This window comes from Hemicordylus capensis, chromosome 6 (assembly GCF_027244095.1).
Source record: "Hemicordylus capensis ecotype Gifberg chromosome 6, rHemCap1.1.pri, whole genome shotgun sequence".
In the NCBI taxonomy this organism is placed as follows: Eukaryota; Metazoa; Chordata; class Lepidosauria; order Squamata; family Cordylidae; genus Hemicordylus; species Hemicordylus capensis.
The window spans coordinates 141663641-141684146 of NC_069662.1; the positions used below are offsets into that span (position 1 = coordinate 141663641).

Consider the following 20506-nt stretch of genomic DNA (forward strand, 5'->3'; position numbering starts at 1 on the left):
ATAAAATGAAAATAAATTTTGGGTGGGGAAGGCAGAGAATGTACTGCTCTGTTTTGGTAGCAGTGTGGAGTACCTTGTGATTGCAACACAGCAGGTATCCTGCGTCTATATTAAAACTGTGGGAAGATGTTTTTCTAGGTGAGATCACAGTCCGATAGGGAGCACCTTTAAGTGGCACGTAGAGATATTATTCTGTGTAATTTGTGCTTGAGTTGGAACTAAACGGTTTTTAATCTGATAACAAGGAACTCATGGGTTTGCTGTGTATGTGTCTCTGTGCGTGTGCGTGTGCATGCTTTAAGTATCTAGGTTTGGTGACTGCTTCTATGCAGGAGAAATGACGATAGGTAAGTAAACGTCCTCTTCCACCCACTCACAATGAAGTGTAACATGCTAGTAATTTAGCTTATGTTTGGGGGTCACATGGTTACCTATGGCTGCTATGGCCTCTGGTTGGGAGGATTCAGTGGGCAGAACAGATCTGGCATGAAACCAGGTCTTCGGCACATGTTTAGATTACAGGCCATCCCCCATTGCATCAAATTATTTTTGTGAAATCTCAATTCTTCTGGGATTTACAATGCATCATTTTTCAGCATTTGAATTCTGATCCTGTTTATTTATGGCAATTGTTTATATACTGCCTTTCTGCCAATGCCATCAAGGCAGCTTCTCATTTAAACTACTAAAACACACAAAGAAAAAAACTTACAAAAGAAAGAAAAAATAACAACAGAGCAGAACTGTCTCAGGCCCTTGGCAGTCCTTGAGCTCCCTGGCCTGGATTTTTCTCTCTTCTGCCACCCGCTTAAGCAGGGCTGTCTCTAGCTTCTGCAGGTCCCAGGGCAAAAATAATTTGTGGGGATCCCACATGATGGAGGGGCCTTGTGTTGTTCTGGTCCTGTGGAACTAGTAGAGCACCTGTTACTGTGCTGCATCACAGCACCTCTGTAACAACAACAACAAATATTTATGTACCACTTTTTAACAAGAGTGCCCAAGCAGTTTACATAGATAAATAATAAATAAATAAAATGGATCCCTGTCCCCAAAGGACTCACATTCTAAAAAGAAACACAAGATAGACACCAGCACCATTCACTGGAGGGGTAGTGTGCTGGGGTGGATAGGGCCAGTTGCTCTCCTCCTGCTCAATAAAGAGAATCACCATGTTTAAAAGGTGCCTCTTTGCCTAGTTAGCAGGGGTTCTAAGTGTGGGGCCCTGGACAACCGCCCCCAACTACTCCCTTCAGACAGACCTGCCCCTCAGGGCACAAAATGCTTTAAGCAGCCCCTTAGGAAGATGGGGAATGTGATTTTTCTGATAGTATGAGCTCCTGGTCTAGACTTTTATCTGTTAAGTCGTGCAATTTCTCTTTCTCTTCGCTTCACATTTGCCTCATCGCTTAACATTTTAAGAGGGGTTATACTTTTCAAAGAGCAGAAAAATTTGCTTAATGTGTGCGTTTTGCTTTGCAGATTGTTTGTATGCAAATAGTGTATGGGTGATGGTGATGATAATAATTTAGATATTATAATAATAATATACATTGTAATAAAATGATCTCTCCTCCCAGCTAGCATCTTATTATTGCTTTGAGACCAGAGCAGAGTCAATGTGTGTTAAGATCATATCTATAGATAATGAAACTTTGGTGGTGTTGGTCATGATAATTAATAAAATGATTGTAAACCTGCCTACACTAAGCCATAATGATGCCTCTTAAGTGGATCTCTTTAAGTGGATCTCTTTATATTGCAGATGCAGAGAGAAATCTTCCCAAATGCTTCTCGGCCAGGATCCACAGCTCATCCTCCTCACACACTCCCGACCTCACCACCTGCGACCCCTGTGCCCCATTCAATGCCCCCTTCCCCTTCCAGGATCCCATATGGCAATGTCAGGCCAGTCGGTGGTCCTGGCAATGCAACCATTCCCAGGGACAGGCTTTCGAACATGCCAGCATCAAGATCCATTTCGCCCAGCCCGAGTGCCATTTTAGAAAGAAGGGATGTGAAGCCGGACGAGGACATGGGTAACAAAAGCCTTACTCTTTTCCGGAATGAGGGACTGTATGCCGACCCATACCTGTATCATGAAGGCAGGATGAGCATTGCAGGGTCGCATACAGGCCACCCTCTGGACGTCCCAGACCACATCATTGCTTACCATCGCAGCACAATGAGGTCTTCAAGCACTTACTGTAATCCTCCTATGCAGCCTGAAATTATGGAGCAGTCCCTGTACCGGCAAAAATCAAGGAAATATCCCGACAGCCACTTGCCAACTCTGGGTTCCAAAACGCCTCCTGCTTCTCCTCACAGGATAGCCGACATGCGAATGGTAGACATTCACCCCCATCACAGCACCCAAGTGTCTCACACCATTCACCTGGACAGGTCGTCTCCTAGTCGCCAATCCCTTAAGAAAGAACCTGGGACTCCTGTGTTTGTGGAAGCAAAAGCACGAAATGCAATGGGTTTACCTGGCATGGCTGAAGTAGCCCCATCGGTTCCTGAGAAGAAAGCTTTTGGCTATGGAACAGCAATGATACCCAAAGAGAATGAGACCAGGTATGGCAGAACGAGGTGATATGGGATTTATCTGGATGAGTGTATATGTTATCTGGATGAGTATGTGTTATAACAACCCAAGGGAGTATGCCTGGATTGGCAAGTCTGATTCCTTCCCAAGACCTGCTTCACTGCAGTCTTTTAGTCTAGTCTAGAGGTCTCAACAGACTTGCATGGGAAATTGAGCCCTTCTCCTGGGGCCCTATACCTATTCTGCCTGTTGACAAGCTCTAGGGATTCATTCTGTGGACATGCCTTCTGCAAGAGAGGGATCAGGTTCAGGTTGGTAGCATGGCGAAGGGTTTCCCCTGGGTATTATACTTTCTTGTAGTGTGCCCAGATTAAATTCTGTATGTCCCCATCCCAAAGTCTATAGTTCTCATTCCTGTGGGGGTGCCCAAATAGTGTCAACTTGCCATGAAAGCATTGCCCTATCTCCTACAGTTCCTTCTAGATTTGGCAGTGATTTGGCCATTTTTCAGATCTATGCATCCTGAGTTCCTGTTACACTGACATATGGATACGTAGTATTGGGGGAGATACATTTATATCCTGTGTGCATTCTCTTCTGCAGTCCATAATATCTAGTTTATAGTGCACCAGATTATGGTCCTTCTTAGACAACAATAAAGGCTGCAAGTATTATTTCTGTGGAAAGAACGGAAGCAAAATGAGTGACCTTCACGTTGAAATTTGTTGTATTCTAATGGTGTGACATGATGTTCCTTATTTTATAAGCATTTTACCCCTTGAGAAAAATAAGATGATTAACTGTTTCCCACCCACTCCTGACATAAAACTAATGATTGTAACAGAGAAAGTATTTCAAAGTTGTTAAGAATGGCACTTGCACTCTGACATTACATTCTTGATGGAGTCGAGGTGTGTTTTTCTCATTAGGCCCATTCACTCAACCATCAGCACCAAGGATAGGAGAGTGTGTGAATGCTCAAAAATCCCTCCAACCCAGGTTGCTCACAGTAGGGTAGCCCAGTTTCTGAACTCTGATCTTAACCCAGGTAGAAGGAAAAGAGAGCTCTCCTACCTTGCTGTATTGGTTGTGTGGGTCCATTTACCTTTTACAGCACCTACTGGGAACTAAAAGGCCTGGAAACAATAGAGAGCTGTGATACAGAGGCTTCCATCCATGAATGAGCCACTCTTCAAAGCATACTTTGTGATCCTATGCTTTCAGCAGCTTCAGGAGGACTGAGCCCACCTCCTGCCCCTTCGTGGCCAATCAAAGGACAGCTACTGATGTGATGAGGCTTGCCAGTCTTGGCAGTGCAAAGCATGCTGGGAAGGTCTTTTTGTCCCTTGGTGGACCTTCTATGCTTCCAGCTCCCAATTTCAGCAATGGAGGCCTCTCCTGGCTTAAATGTACGTGTGCTGGGTTTAGTGACCCAAGCAGAGATTCTGCTTGTTGGTTGCTTCCAGGGTAGGAGCTCTTTACCCAACCAACTCATCCCCATATGTTTGTGTGAAGGCCCCAACTGGTGTTTAGAAATTGGGAGGGGGGAATCATTGTAAAAGATGGATCTGCATAAGAACGGAACATTTTGCTTTTGATACTCTCATTAGAAATGAGTGCTCTTCAGGAATGGGAAGCCAGCAGTTCCGTCTTGGTGTGCCAAAACAAGACCGAGTGATAGCCAGACTAAATTACTCTTGAGCAGCCCTATCGAAGTTAAGTAATCTTGTAGAGTAACTCCTATGCTGGCTGTCTGGTGTCACCTGATTCCTAGGACCCAGGCGGTTGTGTTGATAGGTTCCAGGCTTGAGATACCTGCAGTTCCCGCAAAAGACCAGTAGACTTGTTGGTACAGGCAGCTGGGAATCAGTGCCTGACTTACACAGCTCCCACTTTGAGCCTCAAGGTGTCTGGCGCCCTAATAGCTAATTCCAGGTTTCTAATGACATAATTAGAAAATTATTTATGACATTAATGACTTTATGGAGTAGAAGGAGTTGCTTTTAGGTCATAAATGTGTCATGTGCCTCAGCTAGGAACTGCCATGCTAAGAGCTCCATTGTACTTTGCCCTCTCACCCACCCTCAGCCCTGGCTCATACTTGACCAAAGCCTGAGGCTTCAGCTCCAGAAAGGGAAGTCAACAATCCATTTTTAAGCTGCTGAGGAACCTTTATGTCCACCTCATAAATGCCCGCTGTAGAGCTGTGAGTGGTTTATTCTTATGAAACTGTATTGGCAGTGATAAATAGAGCGTTTTCATAACAGTGCTTCAACAGGAGAGCTGGTCTTGTGGTAGCAAGCATGACTTGTCCCCTTAGCTAAGCAGGGTCTGCCCTGGTTGCATATGAATGGGAGACTAAAAGTGTGAGCACTGTAAGATATTCCCCTTAGGGGATGGAGCCGCTCTGGGAAGAGCAGAAGGTTCCAAGTTCCCTCCCTGGCTTCTCCAAGATAGGGCTGAGAGAGATTCCTGCCTGCAACCTTGGAGAAGCCACTGCCAGTCTGTGAAGACAATACTGAGCTAGATAGACCAATGGTCTGACTCAGTATATGGCAGCTTCCTATGTTCCAGTATACAAATTTGTGGTTCAAATGCAGCACGGTGCATTAGTGAAATTATATAGCCTCCCCCCCCCCGCTTTTATGAACAGTGTTCATGCCTTTTTGGTGGTTTTTTGTTTTTGTTTTTTTAAGTTCTGTGGCTGTGGCACCATCTTAAAAAATTATTTGGAGTACTGCATACCATTTCCACAGATGAGTCTATCTAGGAACCTAGGGAGCATATTTAAAGCTTCTGAAGACTAACTTTGATTTTGGAAAACTGTAAAAGCACTTTGGTTTGAAGTGGCTTAAAATAGCAATGCAAAGTGGTCCCAAGCTGAGCTACTAATTCTGACTTTTCCATAGTATGTCCATCCTTGTAAGGCTAAGACAAGCAGAAGCTGTGTGTAGTCCATTTCTTCCTGGGCTGTACCATTTCAGTCTGCAGTATAGCAGGGGATACCATTTCAGTCTGCAGTCTGTATACCATTTCAGTCTGCAGGGGAGTAAAGGGTCTGAATGCTTCATCCCCCAGCTAAAATACCTCTTTAACTTATAGACACACACTAGTGTATTGGGGAGTGGGCTCTAGTCTAATTTTGCACAAGTATGGATTGAGCACAGTGTGGAGGAAGACTGTTGAAACCTTTGACCAACCCCAGCCTGCAATTTGAAATGGTACTGGCTGACAATAAATATGTGTTGTGGGGCTTCCACTTCTCTTTCAGTTCTGAGATTCTCCAGGGAGAGAACAGAATTGTTGCTTCAAAGGAAAAGATAAAATAGGTGATGCCCATTGCTGTCCAGCCTGCCAATATATTTCTGCTACCCTAAGGGGAGTTCCATCATGGTCTAGATTCTATCTCTGGGATCTTTAGCAGCCAGGAATGAGATAACAGAGTGATCTCCCGAGAGTTCCCTGGTACAGTGTTCTTGAAGACATAAAGGCAACATCTTGAGGAGAATCCCAGTTGTTATCCTTTTCTTAGATTTGCCATGGACAACAGAGAGCAAATGGGTGTGAAAGGGAGATTTCATGAAGCACTGAGGCTATTCACACGATGGGGTGAAATCAGGCTAGCGGAGGCTAGCCCGATTTCGCCCCATCCTGTGAACCATCGGGCTCGGCTGTGAGCCCGGTGGTTCCTAGGCGGGTAACCCGCCTAACTGCCCCTGCCCTAAAACCAGGTTTGCGGAGCAAGCGCTCCGCAAACCTGGTTTTAAAGATCGTGAGTAGTCACAGCGCAGCTCTGCGCTGTGGTTACTCACAAGTAGACCCCTGGAGGGGAGGCAAAAAGCTGCCTCCCGGCTCTGGGGGTCTCCCGAGTATGCCCTGTGCGCTCGTGCAGGGCATACTGGAGCTTCCGGGGGGCGCACGGCCCCCGAGCTCTCCAGCTCCGTCACAGAGCCAGCAATCATGTGGGCGGCCGATCCGGCCGCCCAGGGCTCCCTCCTTGCTCGTGTGCGGGGAGAGCGGGCTTAGCTCGCTCTCCCCACGCACCCTCCAAAACCGGGTCTCACTGATCATGAGACCCAGCTCACTGACTTCCACTGTGCAATTTAGACATGAGAGATGCATGTATGTATTTAATTCTATATTTCTACACTGCTCTTCATCCTATGACCCCAGAGGGGTTAACAACATGATTTTTAAAAATTCAATAAAAACAGGGAAAATACAACTAAAATTTTAAAAGAGTGACAGCTAATTGGCCAAAAGCCTGACTAAAAAGGGCAGTCTTCACTTTCCTCCTAAAGGCTGGGAGAAAGGGCACCATGGGGGTCTCAGCTGAGGGTGTGTTCCACAGCCCAGGGGCAATCACTGAGAAGGCCCTGTCCCACTTACTCAACAAATGGGCCGCAGCAGGTGTCGGCATGCAGAGCAGAGCCCTCCCAGCCAATCTAGCCTGGGTGAGTCGTCTCCCCTGGGAGCAGAAAGTCCCTAAGGTACCCTGGGCCCAAGCCAATAGATTTGCTTTCTGTCACTTCACTGCAGTAATAAGTTGGATTGTTGGCAGCTTCAAATTTATTGTGTTCTGTTTTTCTAACTGTGAGTCAGTAAAAATTATACTATTATAATTTTATACTACCTTATACTCATTATACTACCTTATACTAATTCAGATCAATGGTCCATCTGTCCCAGGAGTGGACATCATGATTAGCATGGGCTTTCCAGGGTCACAACCAGCCCTGCTGCCAAAAATATTTAAATCAGAACTGCCAGGGATTAAAATTGTGACTAGAGGTGGCTGCAGCTCGCTCATCTAGATTTAGCATGGACTTGGTCCTTCAGAGATTTCTCAGGAAAAGTCTGGGCTTTTTCAAAGTCCTCTGATAACTGAGCCCATACAGAAGCTCCTTACCAACCTGCCCTGCCAACAGCTTCTCTCCTCAACTGCTTTCCTAAATTTATCTTGCAAGGAGAGAACTGGAGAGGAACTGGCAGAAAAGGCAGAAGACATCAGAGAGCACATTTTCATGTCCCCTGTGTGTTCCTGATGATGCAGTGGAGGAGGAGAGCTGGTTTTGAGGTAGGGAGCATATATTGTCCCCTTTGCTAAGCAGGGTCTGCCCTGGTTTGCATTTGGATGGTTGACTACGTGTGAGTGCTGTCTCCTGTAAGACATCCCCCGTAGGAGATGAGGTCTTAGCTCAGTGGTAGGGCACCTGTTTTGCATGCAGAAGGACCCAGGTTCAATTCCTGGCATCTCCAGGTAGGGGTGGGAGAGACTCTTGCTTTAAGCCTTGGAGAGCTGCTGCCAGCCAGTGTAGACAATACTGAGCTAGATGGACCAATGGTGTGATTCAGTAAGGCAGCTTCCAAGCATACTCAGAAATCCTTCTTTGAGGAGTGTTAATTTCTCCATGCTTATTCCATTTAGCCAAAAGGCAATAAAACTACTGATCCCAGTGTTCTCAGCTGTGATGGACGGCTTCTGAACATGCACGGAAGCCTTTCATTCTGTTGCCCAGAATGTAATGGTACATTTAAGATGGGCCCACTGCAGTCCTCGGCATTCCTTGCCAGTCTCTCTTCTATCCCACCCACTGTGACAGAGAAGGTGGGGACAGCTGGTACTAAGCTCAACTAATTGACATAATTAAGCTAAGCCAGACTTCAGAGGGCAGTTTTTCCAAACTGGGCTTTTCCAAGTCAGGGAAGTTCATTTCGGACTCTCTCACTGCAACACTAAAACTTGGTTCCACCCTGACAGGGATCTTCTGCTTGCAAAACTTGTTATCTACCCTGAACTAAGGTTTCTTCCTCTGTAGGTGACAGAGCTTGGCTTTGACTTTTATTATAAAATAATTGGAAGTCTTCTTCCTTAATAATGAATATAAAGGAGTGAAATATACATGTAAGTCAGTTGCTAATTCTCTCCAAGATAGATCATCTCTCCATATTTAATAGGTGTGTATGCAGACACAGCCTAATGAAGCATGTGAAGGTGAATCGACATTTTTATAGCTGAAATTCAAGTTGATGCCTGTATGAGGCATGGCGTATCTCCTCATTAATGCCAATGTAAAAGATGCCTCTGGGAAAGGGAAAGAACAGGCAAGCAGTGCTCAGATCATTTCCAAGTGAGAGGTGGGGATCAATTTAGCAGTGTGTCATGTCTTGTTCCCAATGACCCCTGGCTAGTTATAATGCAGGAATAAGCTTGTTCTGCTCAGTCCTCCTTGGAGAGAAATCTGTGAAGCCTTCCAGTTGGACTCTGGAGGGACAGTGGCTTGTACCTATTGTGCTTCTTTGGGACAATGGGCTGAGAGGAAGGCTAAGTGGCACATGTTCAAAAACAATCTGCAAAGGAAGAGAGACTTATAATAGATAACTTGGCCCAGAATAGAGTGGAAGGTTTCCAAGAAGTGGCCTGTCTGTTTTGATAGGGTTTGCTTGATGGGCCCATGCCAACTGCAGTTGGGAGAAAGCTCCTAGAGCCAGAGAGGGTGTAGATCTGCCGCCTTGGACCTCCTCTGCCGCCCTCGCCAGCTCCAGGCTTTCTTGGAAGACAATAACACCAGCAGAGTGCCCTTTTGTGCTGTGCTTTGAAAGTGGATTTGGCCTGACTACGGGCGAGGTAGGAAGGTTTCTGCCCTCTTCCTAAAAATGTGGAGGGTCTGGATTAAAGCAGGCCTGTTTTGCACAAGGGTGCTCTCTGCAGCATGCTTCTGCTAGGCTGGACAGAATCTCACATGTCAGCTTCATGGAATGCAAGACAGAGCCTCGCCTGCGACCTCAAAGCCGGCTCACAGGCATTCTCAATACGATGCCAGTCCAAGCTGAGCCGGGCTTTGTGGGTCTTGATTAGCAACTCAAATATAGCTCCCGCGAGAGCAGAGACCATAGCCAGTTGTAGAGCACATGCCTTTGATGCAGAAGGTTCCACGTCCAGTCCATAGCAGTGCCCTACTGAAGAGAGTCTCAGGCAGGCCGGAGACTGTAGGGAGCCGGCCACAATAAACAGCACTGGGTTAAATATAGCCATAGATTTAGCAGTCAGCTTCCAGATTCTTTTAAGGGAGGGGCCATTACTTATGCGCTCAGACAATCCGAGGTTCCGTTGTCTGGTACCTCCAGTTAAAGGATCTCAGGAAACCAGGCTGAGAATGACTTGTAGTTGATATTGGGTTAAACGAGCCAGTGGTATGATGTGGTGCAAGTCAAATATATATATATTTTTTCAAATTCAATTTTTATTAATTTTAACAACCGTAATATTATCATGTGCAAGTCAAATATTTAAGAGAACGCCTCCTCCGTTATGATCCCTACTGCGTATTGAGATCATCTGAGAAGGTCCATCTGCATCTCGTCTGGTGGTGACTCAGGGGCGGGCCTCCTCCATTGCCACCCCAGAGCTTTGGAATGCCATCTTTGCTGAAATAAGAGCCTCCCCATCTCTGTGACAGCTTTTTAAAGGGCCGTTAAGGTGCATTTATTCAGCCAGGCTTTTAATTAGACATATAGAACCCATCGTTTTTAAATTGTTTTAATGTTTTACTTTTGTTTCAGTCTCTGTTGTTTTATTGCAAACTGCCCAGATATGTGAGTTTGGGGCAGTGTATAAATATGCTGAATAAATAAAGTCTGCTTTTTTGGCTCAGAACATGACTGGCAAACAATACAATGACAGGCTCCAGGGATCGTGTCCAGAGATTGCAGCACAGGAAAGAAGACATTCCAAGTACCCAGAAGCACGTGGCCAAGTCCGGTTCACTGTGCATAATCGTGCCTCTGTTGTGGCTGCAACTTCAGCAGCTTCTCTCTGTTCAGAATATGCTGCACTGCCAAGCAGCAGCATCTGAATGTTTTTTTTATGTAGTATGATGTTTCAGTTTGCAATAAACAATTTTATTGCACAATAAAAACATTGCACACTTAACTATACAGGTAGATGGAAGGACTATAAATAGATTGACTGCTGTTTTAGGAGAAAGTGGCTGAACTTCCACTGTTAATGGCAGGGGCGGGTCTACTGTCGTGTGGCCATGTGCAAACAACACAGGGACTCTGCCAGGGACAGGGCTGCCACAGCTCTCCCCACTGCCCCACCACTGCCACCTGCCACCACCCCTGACTATTGCCTGTCACCTCCACGGCAGCCCCTCCATGCGGGGTGGTGACACCATTATGCTGCACCGCGACTGGCTTGTCTCCCCTTGCCGGCTGTGGTGACTGCAGTGGTTAGTGGGGCCACAGTGACCAGCTTTGGTGTGTGGGGGGGAGCAGCTGGAGGCCTGTGGTGGCAATGGCAATGACAGCAGCAGTGGCAGCCCGCCACAAAAATTGAACGCAGGCCGCTGCCAGCATTGCTACACCGCTACTTAATTGCATTGTTTGCTGCTGTTTACTTTGGGGATCTGCTCACAGGGCCAGGTGAGACTAGTCTGTGCCTAAGGCAGGGTGCCAAATGCTACTGCCCTTCAGTGGCAGATGGAACCTTATTCCCCCACCCCGCTGGTGGTGCATCCCTCCTGATTGTGGTCATGGTGCCTTGTCTCTGCTGTCCTCCTGCCAGTCAAGCATGAGGAGCCTCATGGAGACACTCAAGTCCTCTCCTCTCCTCTCCTCTCCTCTCCTCCAAACTTCCCCCCTGACCCTCCAAACTTTCCCCCTGACCTTTCTTTTTAAGTACAGGGGGGGGGAGGAGTGCCAGAGATGACCAGCAGTGATGAACAGTAGTGGCGAGCCCTTCCAATCTCCCGCCTGGGGCAACTTCCTCAGCCAGCTTCACTGAAGGACCGGCTCTGTCTCCTCATGTAGTTAATGTTAAATCCCAATCTATTCAGAACCAGAACCTTTGAAACTCTTCTGTACCTAGACCAACATAAATAAATTGAAGGAAGGGAGTGAAAGTTCAAGGACTGGTGATCAAGTTGCCAGTCCAGTGGCCATAGAAGTGAAGACGAGACGAGGCTCAGGTCACTCAGGAAATGGTTTCCTGGCGATGTCGGTTTTGGTGGGGGGTTCACAGAAGGAGCAGGAATTGGCTTGGCCACTTCGGGAGAGTTTATCAGGTGAGGCTGATGTTGAGTTGAGAACAGGGCAAAGTGGTGGAATTCTGTAGCCAGCAGTGCAGATACTCCTAGTTGTTCAGAGCAGCAAATAAATCTGACCGAGAAACTGTATAGTGATCTGGTTGTATCACTTCACCTGCTCTGGCCTATTAGCGTTTAAGAGGCCCTGTTTTTAGTGTGGCTCGTCTCACTGCAGCTCCCTTCTTTGAACAGAGCTGGGAGGTGTTGCACAAGCTGAATCCCTGCCTGACATTCCCCTCGTTCTGGGTTCAAGACTTGCTGCAAAACGAATAAGACTATGCCCAGCAGAGAGGGACAATGTCACAGGGTGGCAGAAGGGACATAAAGATGGGAGGCCAAAAGCAGAGGTGGTCACATGGACTGGAGAAAGTGAAGATGAGAATTACGGGAGACAGGAAAGTAGAGTCCAATGGCAAAGGGATGGAGAACTGTAAAAGTAGCAGAAGTTTGACACTGATGCGGAGAGTCTCCGGGAGGCAGTGCAAAAACTTGAGCAAAGTGATGTGATCACAGCCATGGAAGAAAGTGATTCTGACTCTGCTGAAGAGAGGACACAGACACAGCAGGAGGGTAGTCCTGTTAGAGAGACTGCAGGAGCCCCGAGAAAAGATCATCAAAGCACAGTAAGGAATAGAGAGGGAAGCTCAGATCATAAAGAGGAAACAGGGAGAGGGCTTAGCATCCAGTCGCATGTGGGGCGGGGGGAAGAGGGAGAAAATGAGGATGGCTCCAGTCCAGGGTGGTCGGCCTGTAAGAGTGAGGAAACAAGGGCCATTTCACACATTATGCATTTGTGCTTTACGTTTAGTCTTGCAGCTGTTCAGATATACACCTAAGAATGTAATGTGTGAAAGGGCCCCATGTATCTCCATTCCTAGTCAGAGAAATGTCTTGCATGTTCTGTTGGAGATGGAGTTCCAGTGCATCGGCCATTTGCACCAACTATCCTAATGACCACTAGGGGCATTGGGTGTAGAGGTAGTTAGTGAGGCTCTCCTTACCTGTCCCTGTTTTACCTCTACTCTATGACCCATGCCTTGACTAACTCAGGTACTTCCTGTAGGGAGTCATTCCACTTCCTTTCCTCTCGGAGAGTAGATGGAAACATCTCTCCCTATCCATTATGTAGCCTTTAGACAGAGCTAGGTCTTTACTATCCAGAATGTAAAGTAAAGTGTGCCGTCGAGTTGGTGTCGACTCCTGGCGCCCACAGAGCCCTGTGGCTGTCTTTGGTAGAATACAGGAGGGGTTTACCATTGCCATCTCCAACGCAGTACGAGATGACGCCTTTCAGCATCTTCCTATATTGCTGCTGCCTGATATAGGTGTTTCCCATAGTCTGGGAAACATACCAGCGGGGATTCGAACCGGCAACCTCTGGCTTGCTAGTCAAGTCATTTCCCTGCCATGATTTAGTTGAGATTGTACTACAATCTGCATGTGTGTTCTTTAGATGACTGTTGCAACAACTCTGCACTCTACTCCATAACTGGAGTGTTTAGCTTACTTTGTTGAGGCTTTGAAAAATAATTACAAACTCCAACATGTTCAGGGTGGGGGAAGAGTCAGGATTTGCAAATAAAGTTTAGGAGCTCCATTTCCCCTGTAGCTCTATTTATTATGTATTATTATTATTAGCCTGCATCCAGCATTAGCATAATGCTGTTTGTTTGTTTGTTTGTTTGTTTGTTTGTTTAAAAGGTTTCTGCCCCACCCCTCCCATACACTACTACTCAGGGCAGCTCACAACATTAATAAAACAGGTACAATGTTAAATAAGACTAATAAATCAAGTTAAGTTAAAATACCAGGCTAAAATCACATTTAAGATTATTTTTATTTTTTAAAAGTTTCAAATTAAAAGTTATTTAAATGATGACCCTTGTTCCACTAGCACAAGGATGTTTATATTTTTGCCTACTTCCTACTATGCATTATATGTTCAACTGGTGTGGACAGCTAACATATACAGAAGCTGGCCATTGTTTTTAGGTCATTTTAGCATGTTAGGTCATGCCTCGTTACATGCCCTAAACAACTAGTTACAACTCCAGCCTGTCATCTCACTTTGTATACTATGCTTCTGGTTTCCATACTCTGTTCCTGTTAACAGTGGCAAGTTTCTACAGCATTGTATCCCTTTCCACATAACGTACCTGGACAGGGGAAAAGAAAGGAGATGCTGGTTTCAATCAGGTGGAAAGTGAATTGGGGCAGGATACATCCTGCCTGCCTTGTAATGGAAGGTGTGTACAGTTGCACAAGAGCGCTCTTGCATAAGTTACAAGAATTGCACAAATATAATTGTGTGATGGGTGGCCATTGGAAATAATGGCCGTCCATCAAACTGGGTTGGGATACATCCTTGAATAATTCTGTTGGAGGGAGTGTGAAAATAGAAACCACCAAGAGTTTTAGGCTTGAGTCACACAGATGGCTGTGGACTCTACTCAATGGCCGGCATGCAGACTGAGTTGATGCAACAGAGTTTTCTGTTACAAGGAGGGGACATAGTTTTCACAATCCATCCTTCCCTTTTCAGTTTGGACTGGTTGTTTTAGGTGCACCTTTGTGAGATCACAGTGTTGAATGATACTTTCTAATCTGCCTTTTCATCCTAGGCAGCTTTGCCCATGTGGTGTCTGTTGGTTATAGTCACATACGTAGTGTTTGACTTAAAAGAAGGTTGTAGTTGGCCATTTGACACAAGGTACTGTATATGCAAATAGATGTCCAGGAGTCATTGAGCAAATTCCATGATATCTCTGATCCTCATTCACCTGGAAAAATCACGTCTCGCAGGTAAATAGATCGGGCTTTAACAAACAATTCTCTTGTCTTACAGAGAGAGGATGCAAGCCATGGAGAAACAGATTGCCAGTTTAACTGGTCTTGTTCAGTCTGCGCTTTTAAAAGGGCCAAATACAAGTAATAGCAAAGATGCTTCTAGGTAAAAAAAGAATTCATTCAATCTGTTTCTCTGTTGTTGTTCCATTGATCACCAGAGGGGCAAAAAACACACACACAAAACCCAAAGCACTCTTAGGGCAAAATCCTGATATCACAGAATATGCTGAGAATTCTTGTCATGAACTTGTGTCAGGATTTTTGCTCAGGGCAGATTAATTGGCAATCACACATCAGTGGTTGACATACTGCACAGCATCCCGTCTACCTTGTAATGGAACGTGCACACAGTTGCACAAGAGAGCTCTTGCACAAGTTGCAAGAATTGCACAAATACAGTTGTGTGATGGGTGGCCTTTGGAAATAATGGCCTTCCAATCTGTGTTTGCACAATTTTTACATTGCACAAGAGCACTCTTGTGCAACTATGCTCAGGTTCCGTTACAAGGCAAACAGAACATTGTGCATTATGTCAGCCTATATATTTTAATTTTCCAGTTTCTTTAAAAGTTGGAAAGTTGAACTGAGAAGTGAGGATATTCTGCACAATATGTGGAAATGTAGCCATATTCATGCTGGCATTACAATGAACATGGTTAACTATCTCTATATTGTGTGACGGAAATCTCTCCTTGTTTTAAACCTGTATGTAAAAGAGAGATTCTACAGTCTCATTCTATCATTATCACTCTACTATCATTATAATAATGTGGACCATGTTTTATTATACTGACTGGTAGGTTGTAGGATATTTTTTGAAAAAGATCTCAGGAAAAAATATGTGAATGTAATTCAGATGATGATTATAAGCAGATGGTGATTATAACCAGAATTTGCTCAAGCAGATTCTTGATTGTTGTCAATAAATCCATCTATAAATGACCAGATTTTCATCATTCTTTTTCACTGTTTTATTCAATTTAGTGAGAAGATGGTGAGAGTTGCACCTAGTAAGAGCAACATGGAGAAGTCAGGTAAGACTTTTTTGTATTGTCTGACAAATCTGAAGAGTGATCAGGGACTTCACAAAACAGCTGAAAGTTCCTTTATAGCTGTGGCCTTTGGCATGTAATATCCATCAGGCTTCAGGCAGGGACCAGAAAGACAGCTTTGCAATTTGACTTTGGACAGAGAAAGAGAAATGAAAGATGTGTAAAGCTGATTAAAAGTGATGGAGAGGGTGTAGTTGCTCTCTGGGAAACTCAAGCTTGATTAGGAGTTGTGCTGCCTGTCTTTGGGTACCTACTTGCTTCCAGTAGGCTCTGCTTGTACAATTTTAAATATTACAAGGGCACCCTAAGAATCCAGTGCTAGGGATGTGCACAGAACCGGCTGGCCTGGTTCGGTTTGAGGCTGGACCGGCCTCAAACCCAACCAGGCCAGTTCAGTCCGACACTCCCTCGAATCCCCCATCCCTTGTTCGGTTTGGTCGGTGGGGGTGTTGCGGACTCTTTTTTTAAAATTTACCTTTATTCCCCTCGGGGCAGTTCCTGGAGGCAGCGGGGGGGGGTCAGCGGAGGTTCCCCCTCCCCCTGCCAGCCTTCCTCATGTCCCCCTCAGCTGGTTCGGCTGCTCTTCAGACAGTTTTCGGCCTTCACCCAGCGGCCATTATGGAGCCTGCGTGCCTGCGCACCTGGCCTCTGAGTGGCCCGGGCATATGGAGGAGGGGAAACAGTAGAAAAGGAGTTAATTCTGCATATCCGCAGGTCAGGGGTGGCCAGAAATGACCCTGGATGTCATTTCCAGCCGCCATTTTGTAGCTCATTTGTTAAAAACAAAAAATTTCTGATTTTCTGGGGACTTTGGGGGAGAGGCATCCTTGGACTTCTGAAGGCCTGTATTAGGGCAATTTATTTGGCCCGTTTGCGGGGGGTTGCGGGCAGGGGGGTTGATTGGATTTTTTTTTTAAGCCCAGGGACCTAACCCCTGTGATCCCATAGAATCAATTACTCATTATCTACTTTTTGGTTGCCCGTGGTAATATGTGGGAACAGAACCCCCGCGAATAATAAAGTACAGCTGTATTAGGACGAATTGTGACCTAAGAGCTAATTCAAGAAAGACTACATTGCATAGTCCCACCTTCACTGTTCCTCTGCAGAATGCAGGTGTGTATCAAATGTTGCATATTTGAATGTTCCTCTACATTTAAAAAGCTGGGCTAGAAGCTTTCACCCGACTAGCTAAGGCCACTTATGGGAGGAGAGCCACATGTGGCTCAATGGAATTTTTAATTGGACCCTTGCCTGGGTGCACATTGCACTGTGAGCTTTACAGCCACTAGGACTACACAGTACCTTTCTGCTGCTGCTGACCCAATGTCAATGTCAGTGCAGCAACTTCCGTGGATCAGGCCCCCTTAAGCTAGAGACTGCATAGCAAAAGAGGAGGATGCGGATGTTAGTGAGCAGGCTCTTACAATACTGCATTACAGCCAGCTATTTTTTATTTTATTTTATTTTATTTTATTTTATTTTATTTTATTTTATTTTATTTTATTTTATTTTATTTTATCTTTTTATCATATTTGTACACCACCCCAAACATTAGGGATGTGCAAAAAATTTCGGGCACAGAACGATCTGTGCCCGAAACGAACAATTTCGGGTGATTCGGGGCCGAACCGAATCACCCCCGATGCCCCCCGAATTTTTTCGGGCACGAGCCGAATCACCCGAATTTCGGGCACAAAAATTTCGGGTGATTCGGTTCATGGTTGATTTTTGGCGATTTTTTAAAGTTTTAGTGACTTTGGGGCAGTTCGGGGGCATAGCATGGGATTTGGGCAAAAGGAGTGGGGTGGGGTGGTAGTGCCTAATGGGTGCAGGCTACCACCCCAATTTCAGGGGGATTGGGCAAAGGGCTGATTTTTGGTAAATTTCTGAAAATTTCATGTCTTTGGGGCAGATTGGGGCATATTGGGGCAGAAAGTGGGGGCTGGGGCAGAATAGTGGGGTGGGGTGGTAGTGCCTCATGGGTGCAGGCTACCACCCCAATTTCAGGGGGTTTGGACAAAGGGGTGATTTTTTGAGAATTTTTGAAGTTTTGGTGACTTTGGGGCAGATTGGGGGCAGAAAGTGGATCTGCCCCAAAGGAGTGGGGTGGTGTGACCTCAGAGGTGTGAATTCTCATTCTATCATAGCAAATGAGATTTATTTCAATTAAACAACTCTCATGACCCCACTTTCACTTTTTCACACTTTCCTTTACTATGAATAATATGAGGAAGTAATCAATTTAGCACACTTCACCTTATGAAGACAAACCTCATACAAATAAATTCACCATAATTCACCCCTCTGCCCAATCACTCTTAAATTGGGGATGGGTGGTAGCCTCCAGCCATCAGGCACTATCTACCAGCCCACCCCACTCCTTTGGGGCAGATCCACTTTCTGCCCCCAATCTGCCCCAAAGACACCCAAACTTCAAAAATTCTCAAAAAATCAGCCCTCTGCCCAATCCCCCTGAAATTGGTGTGGTAGCCTCCACCCATGAGGCACTACCACCCCACCCCACTATTTTGGGGCAGATCCACTTTCTGCCCCCAAACTGCCCCAAAGTCACCAAAACTTCAAAAATTCTCAAAAAATCACCCCTTTGTCCAAACCCCCTGAAATTGGGGTGGTAGCCTGCACCCATGAGGCACTACCACCCCACCCCACTATTCTGCCCCAGCCCCCACTTTCTGCCCCAATATGCCCCAATCTGCCCCAAAGACATGAAATTTTCAGAAATTTACCAAAAATCAGCACTTTGCCCAATCCCCCTGAAATTGGGGTGGTAGCCTGCACCCATTAGGCACTACCACCCCACCCCACTTCTTTTGCCCAAATCCCATGCTATGCCCCCGAACTGCCCCAAAGTCACTAAAACTTTAAAAATTCACAAAAAATCAGGACTTTGCCCAATCCCCCCGAAATTGGGGTGGTAGACTCTACCCATTGGGCACTACCACCCCACCCCAAAATTTTGCCCCTGGGCCCCTTTTTACCCCCCCGAATCGATTCGGATTCGGATTTGGATTAAATCCGAATCCGAACCGAATCAAGGGTGATTCGGGTGACCCAGATTCGGGCACAAAACAGAACGGGGGTGATTCGGCTCGGGTCCGAGCCGAATCACCCGAAAATCCGAATTGCACACCCCTACCAAACATATGTCTCTGGGTGGTTTACAGAAACATAAAACAAATTAAAATAGAAATTAAAACCTTAAAACAATTTAAAACCACACATCTAATTTAAAAGCATGGGTGAATAAATTGATTGATTCATTCAATGAATGAAAAATGTGTGTTTATAGCTTTTTAAAAAATTGTCAGAGATGGGGAGGCTCTTATTTCAGCAGGGAGCGCATTCCAGAGTCTCAGGATGGCAACAGAGAAGGCCTGTCCCTGTATAGCCACCAGACGAGCACATGGCAAATGCAGACCAACCTCTCCAGATGATCTCAATGTTCTGTTACCTAGAACAATGTACCTAGAACAATGCCTGTTCTGGATGGGGTTACACTCCAAGATCAGGTTCATAGTCTGGGAGTGCTCCTGGATCCCAAACTCTCCCTGGTTTCTCAAGTTGAGGGTGTGGCCAGGAGTGCTTTTTATCAGCTTCGGTGATAACACCAGATACGTCCATTTCTGGAGACAAATGACCTTAAAACAATGCATACGCTGGTAACCTCTAGGCTTGACTACTGTAATGCACTCTACATGTGGCTGCCTTTTGTAGGTAGTTCAGAAACTACAATTGGTACAGAATGCGGTAGCTAGATTGGTCTCTGGGTTTACCCAAAGGGACCGTATAACACCAGTTCTAAAAGAACTGCACTGACTGCCAATATGTTTCTGAACGAAATACAAAGTGCTGGTTATTATCTGAAAAGCCCTTAATGGCTTAGGTCCTGGGTATTTAAGAGAGCGCCTTCTCTGTTGTGAACCCTGTCGCCTATTAAGATCATCTGGAGAGGTCCGACTACTGGTGCCGCAAACCCCTTTGGTGGCAACTTGGGACCGGGCCTTTTCGGTGGCTGCCCCAGGGCTTTGGAACGTGCTCCTGCTGAAATAAGAGCATCTCCTTCTCTGTTTGCTTTTAGGAGGACCCTGAAGATGTACCTGTTTTCCCAGGCTTTTAACTGAAATTTAAATTTTAATCTGTTTTTATCTGTTTTTATTTTTACCTGTTTTTATGAAGTTTACATGTTTTATATTTTAATCTGTACACCGCCTAGAGAGTTCTATATCAGGCATTATGGAAATTGATTAATTAATCAATTAATTAAAAACAATGAGATATGTTTGCTGTAGAATGATTTTAAAAAATGAGTAGTCTGCATGAAGGATGGGGCCATACTTCAGGGCAGTGGTTCTCAAAATTGGGTCCCCAGATGTTGTTGGACTGCAACTCTCATAATCCCCAGCTGCAATGGCCTGGCCATTGGTTTAGGGGGAGAACACATGCTTTGCATTCAAAAGGTCTCAAGTTCAATCCTAGGGATGTGCATGAAGCAGATTTTGCATTCTGTTTTGAGCTCGACACAGAACACATAATGGATGAAACATTCCATCGAAACAGCAGTCGAGCTGGCTGTTTCAACAGTACAACTCAAAACATTTGAGTGTTTTGGACATAGGGAACAATGGGGAACTCGAAACACCCTATTGTTCCCCATGGGTAGCTCCTAGGGACACCAAAGTGGATTAGGTGGTAGGGTATGATAGGTGCTACCTACCACCCAACCCACAAAATAAATGGGCAAGTGGGAGATTTTTAACACATTTTTAACATTTTCCCCCAAATCCCCTATAGGACCATATGGGAGTTTGAGGGAAGGTTAAAAATTTGTTTAAAGTTGCCCACTTGCTCATTTCTTTTTTGGTTTGGGTGGTGAGTAGTACTCATCATGCCCTACCACCCAACCCACTTTGGTGTCCCTAGGAGCTACCAATGGGGAATAATGGGGTATT

General features: G+C 45.5%; 1 protein-coding gene across 17 annotated transcripts in view; it reads left to right on the plus strand.

Moving 5' to 3' along the window:
• The window catches only part of KIAA1217 (KIAA1217 ortholog), a 576411-nt gene that overhangs the window by 507886 nt on the left and 48019 nt on the right, over positions 1-20506 (plus strand). For 16 of the 17 annotated variants that reach the window (XR_008309941.1, XR_008309940.1, XM_053262266.1 and 13 more), the window contains 3 exons: positions 1763-2574; positions 14480-14584; positions 15466-15515. Coding sequence is in view for 15 of the 17 variants with exons in the window: in XM_053262266.1 (XP_053118241.1) it covers positions 1763-2574; positions 14480-14584; positions 15466-15515 (967 nt within the window). In the remaining 2 variants the exon portion in view is untranslated. The remainder of the gene's footprint in view (positions 1-1762; positions 2575-14479; positions 14585-15465; positions 15516-20506) is intronic. The other variant, XM_053262269.1, reaches the window with a different exon arrangement.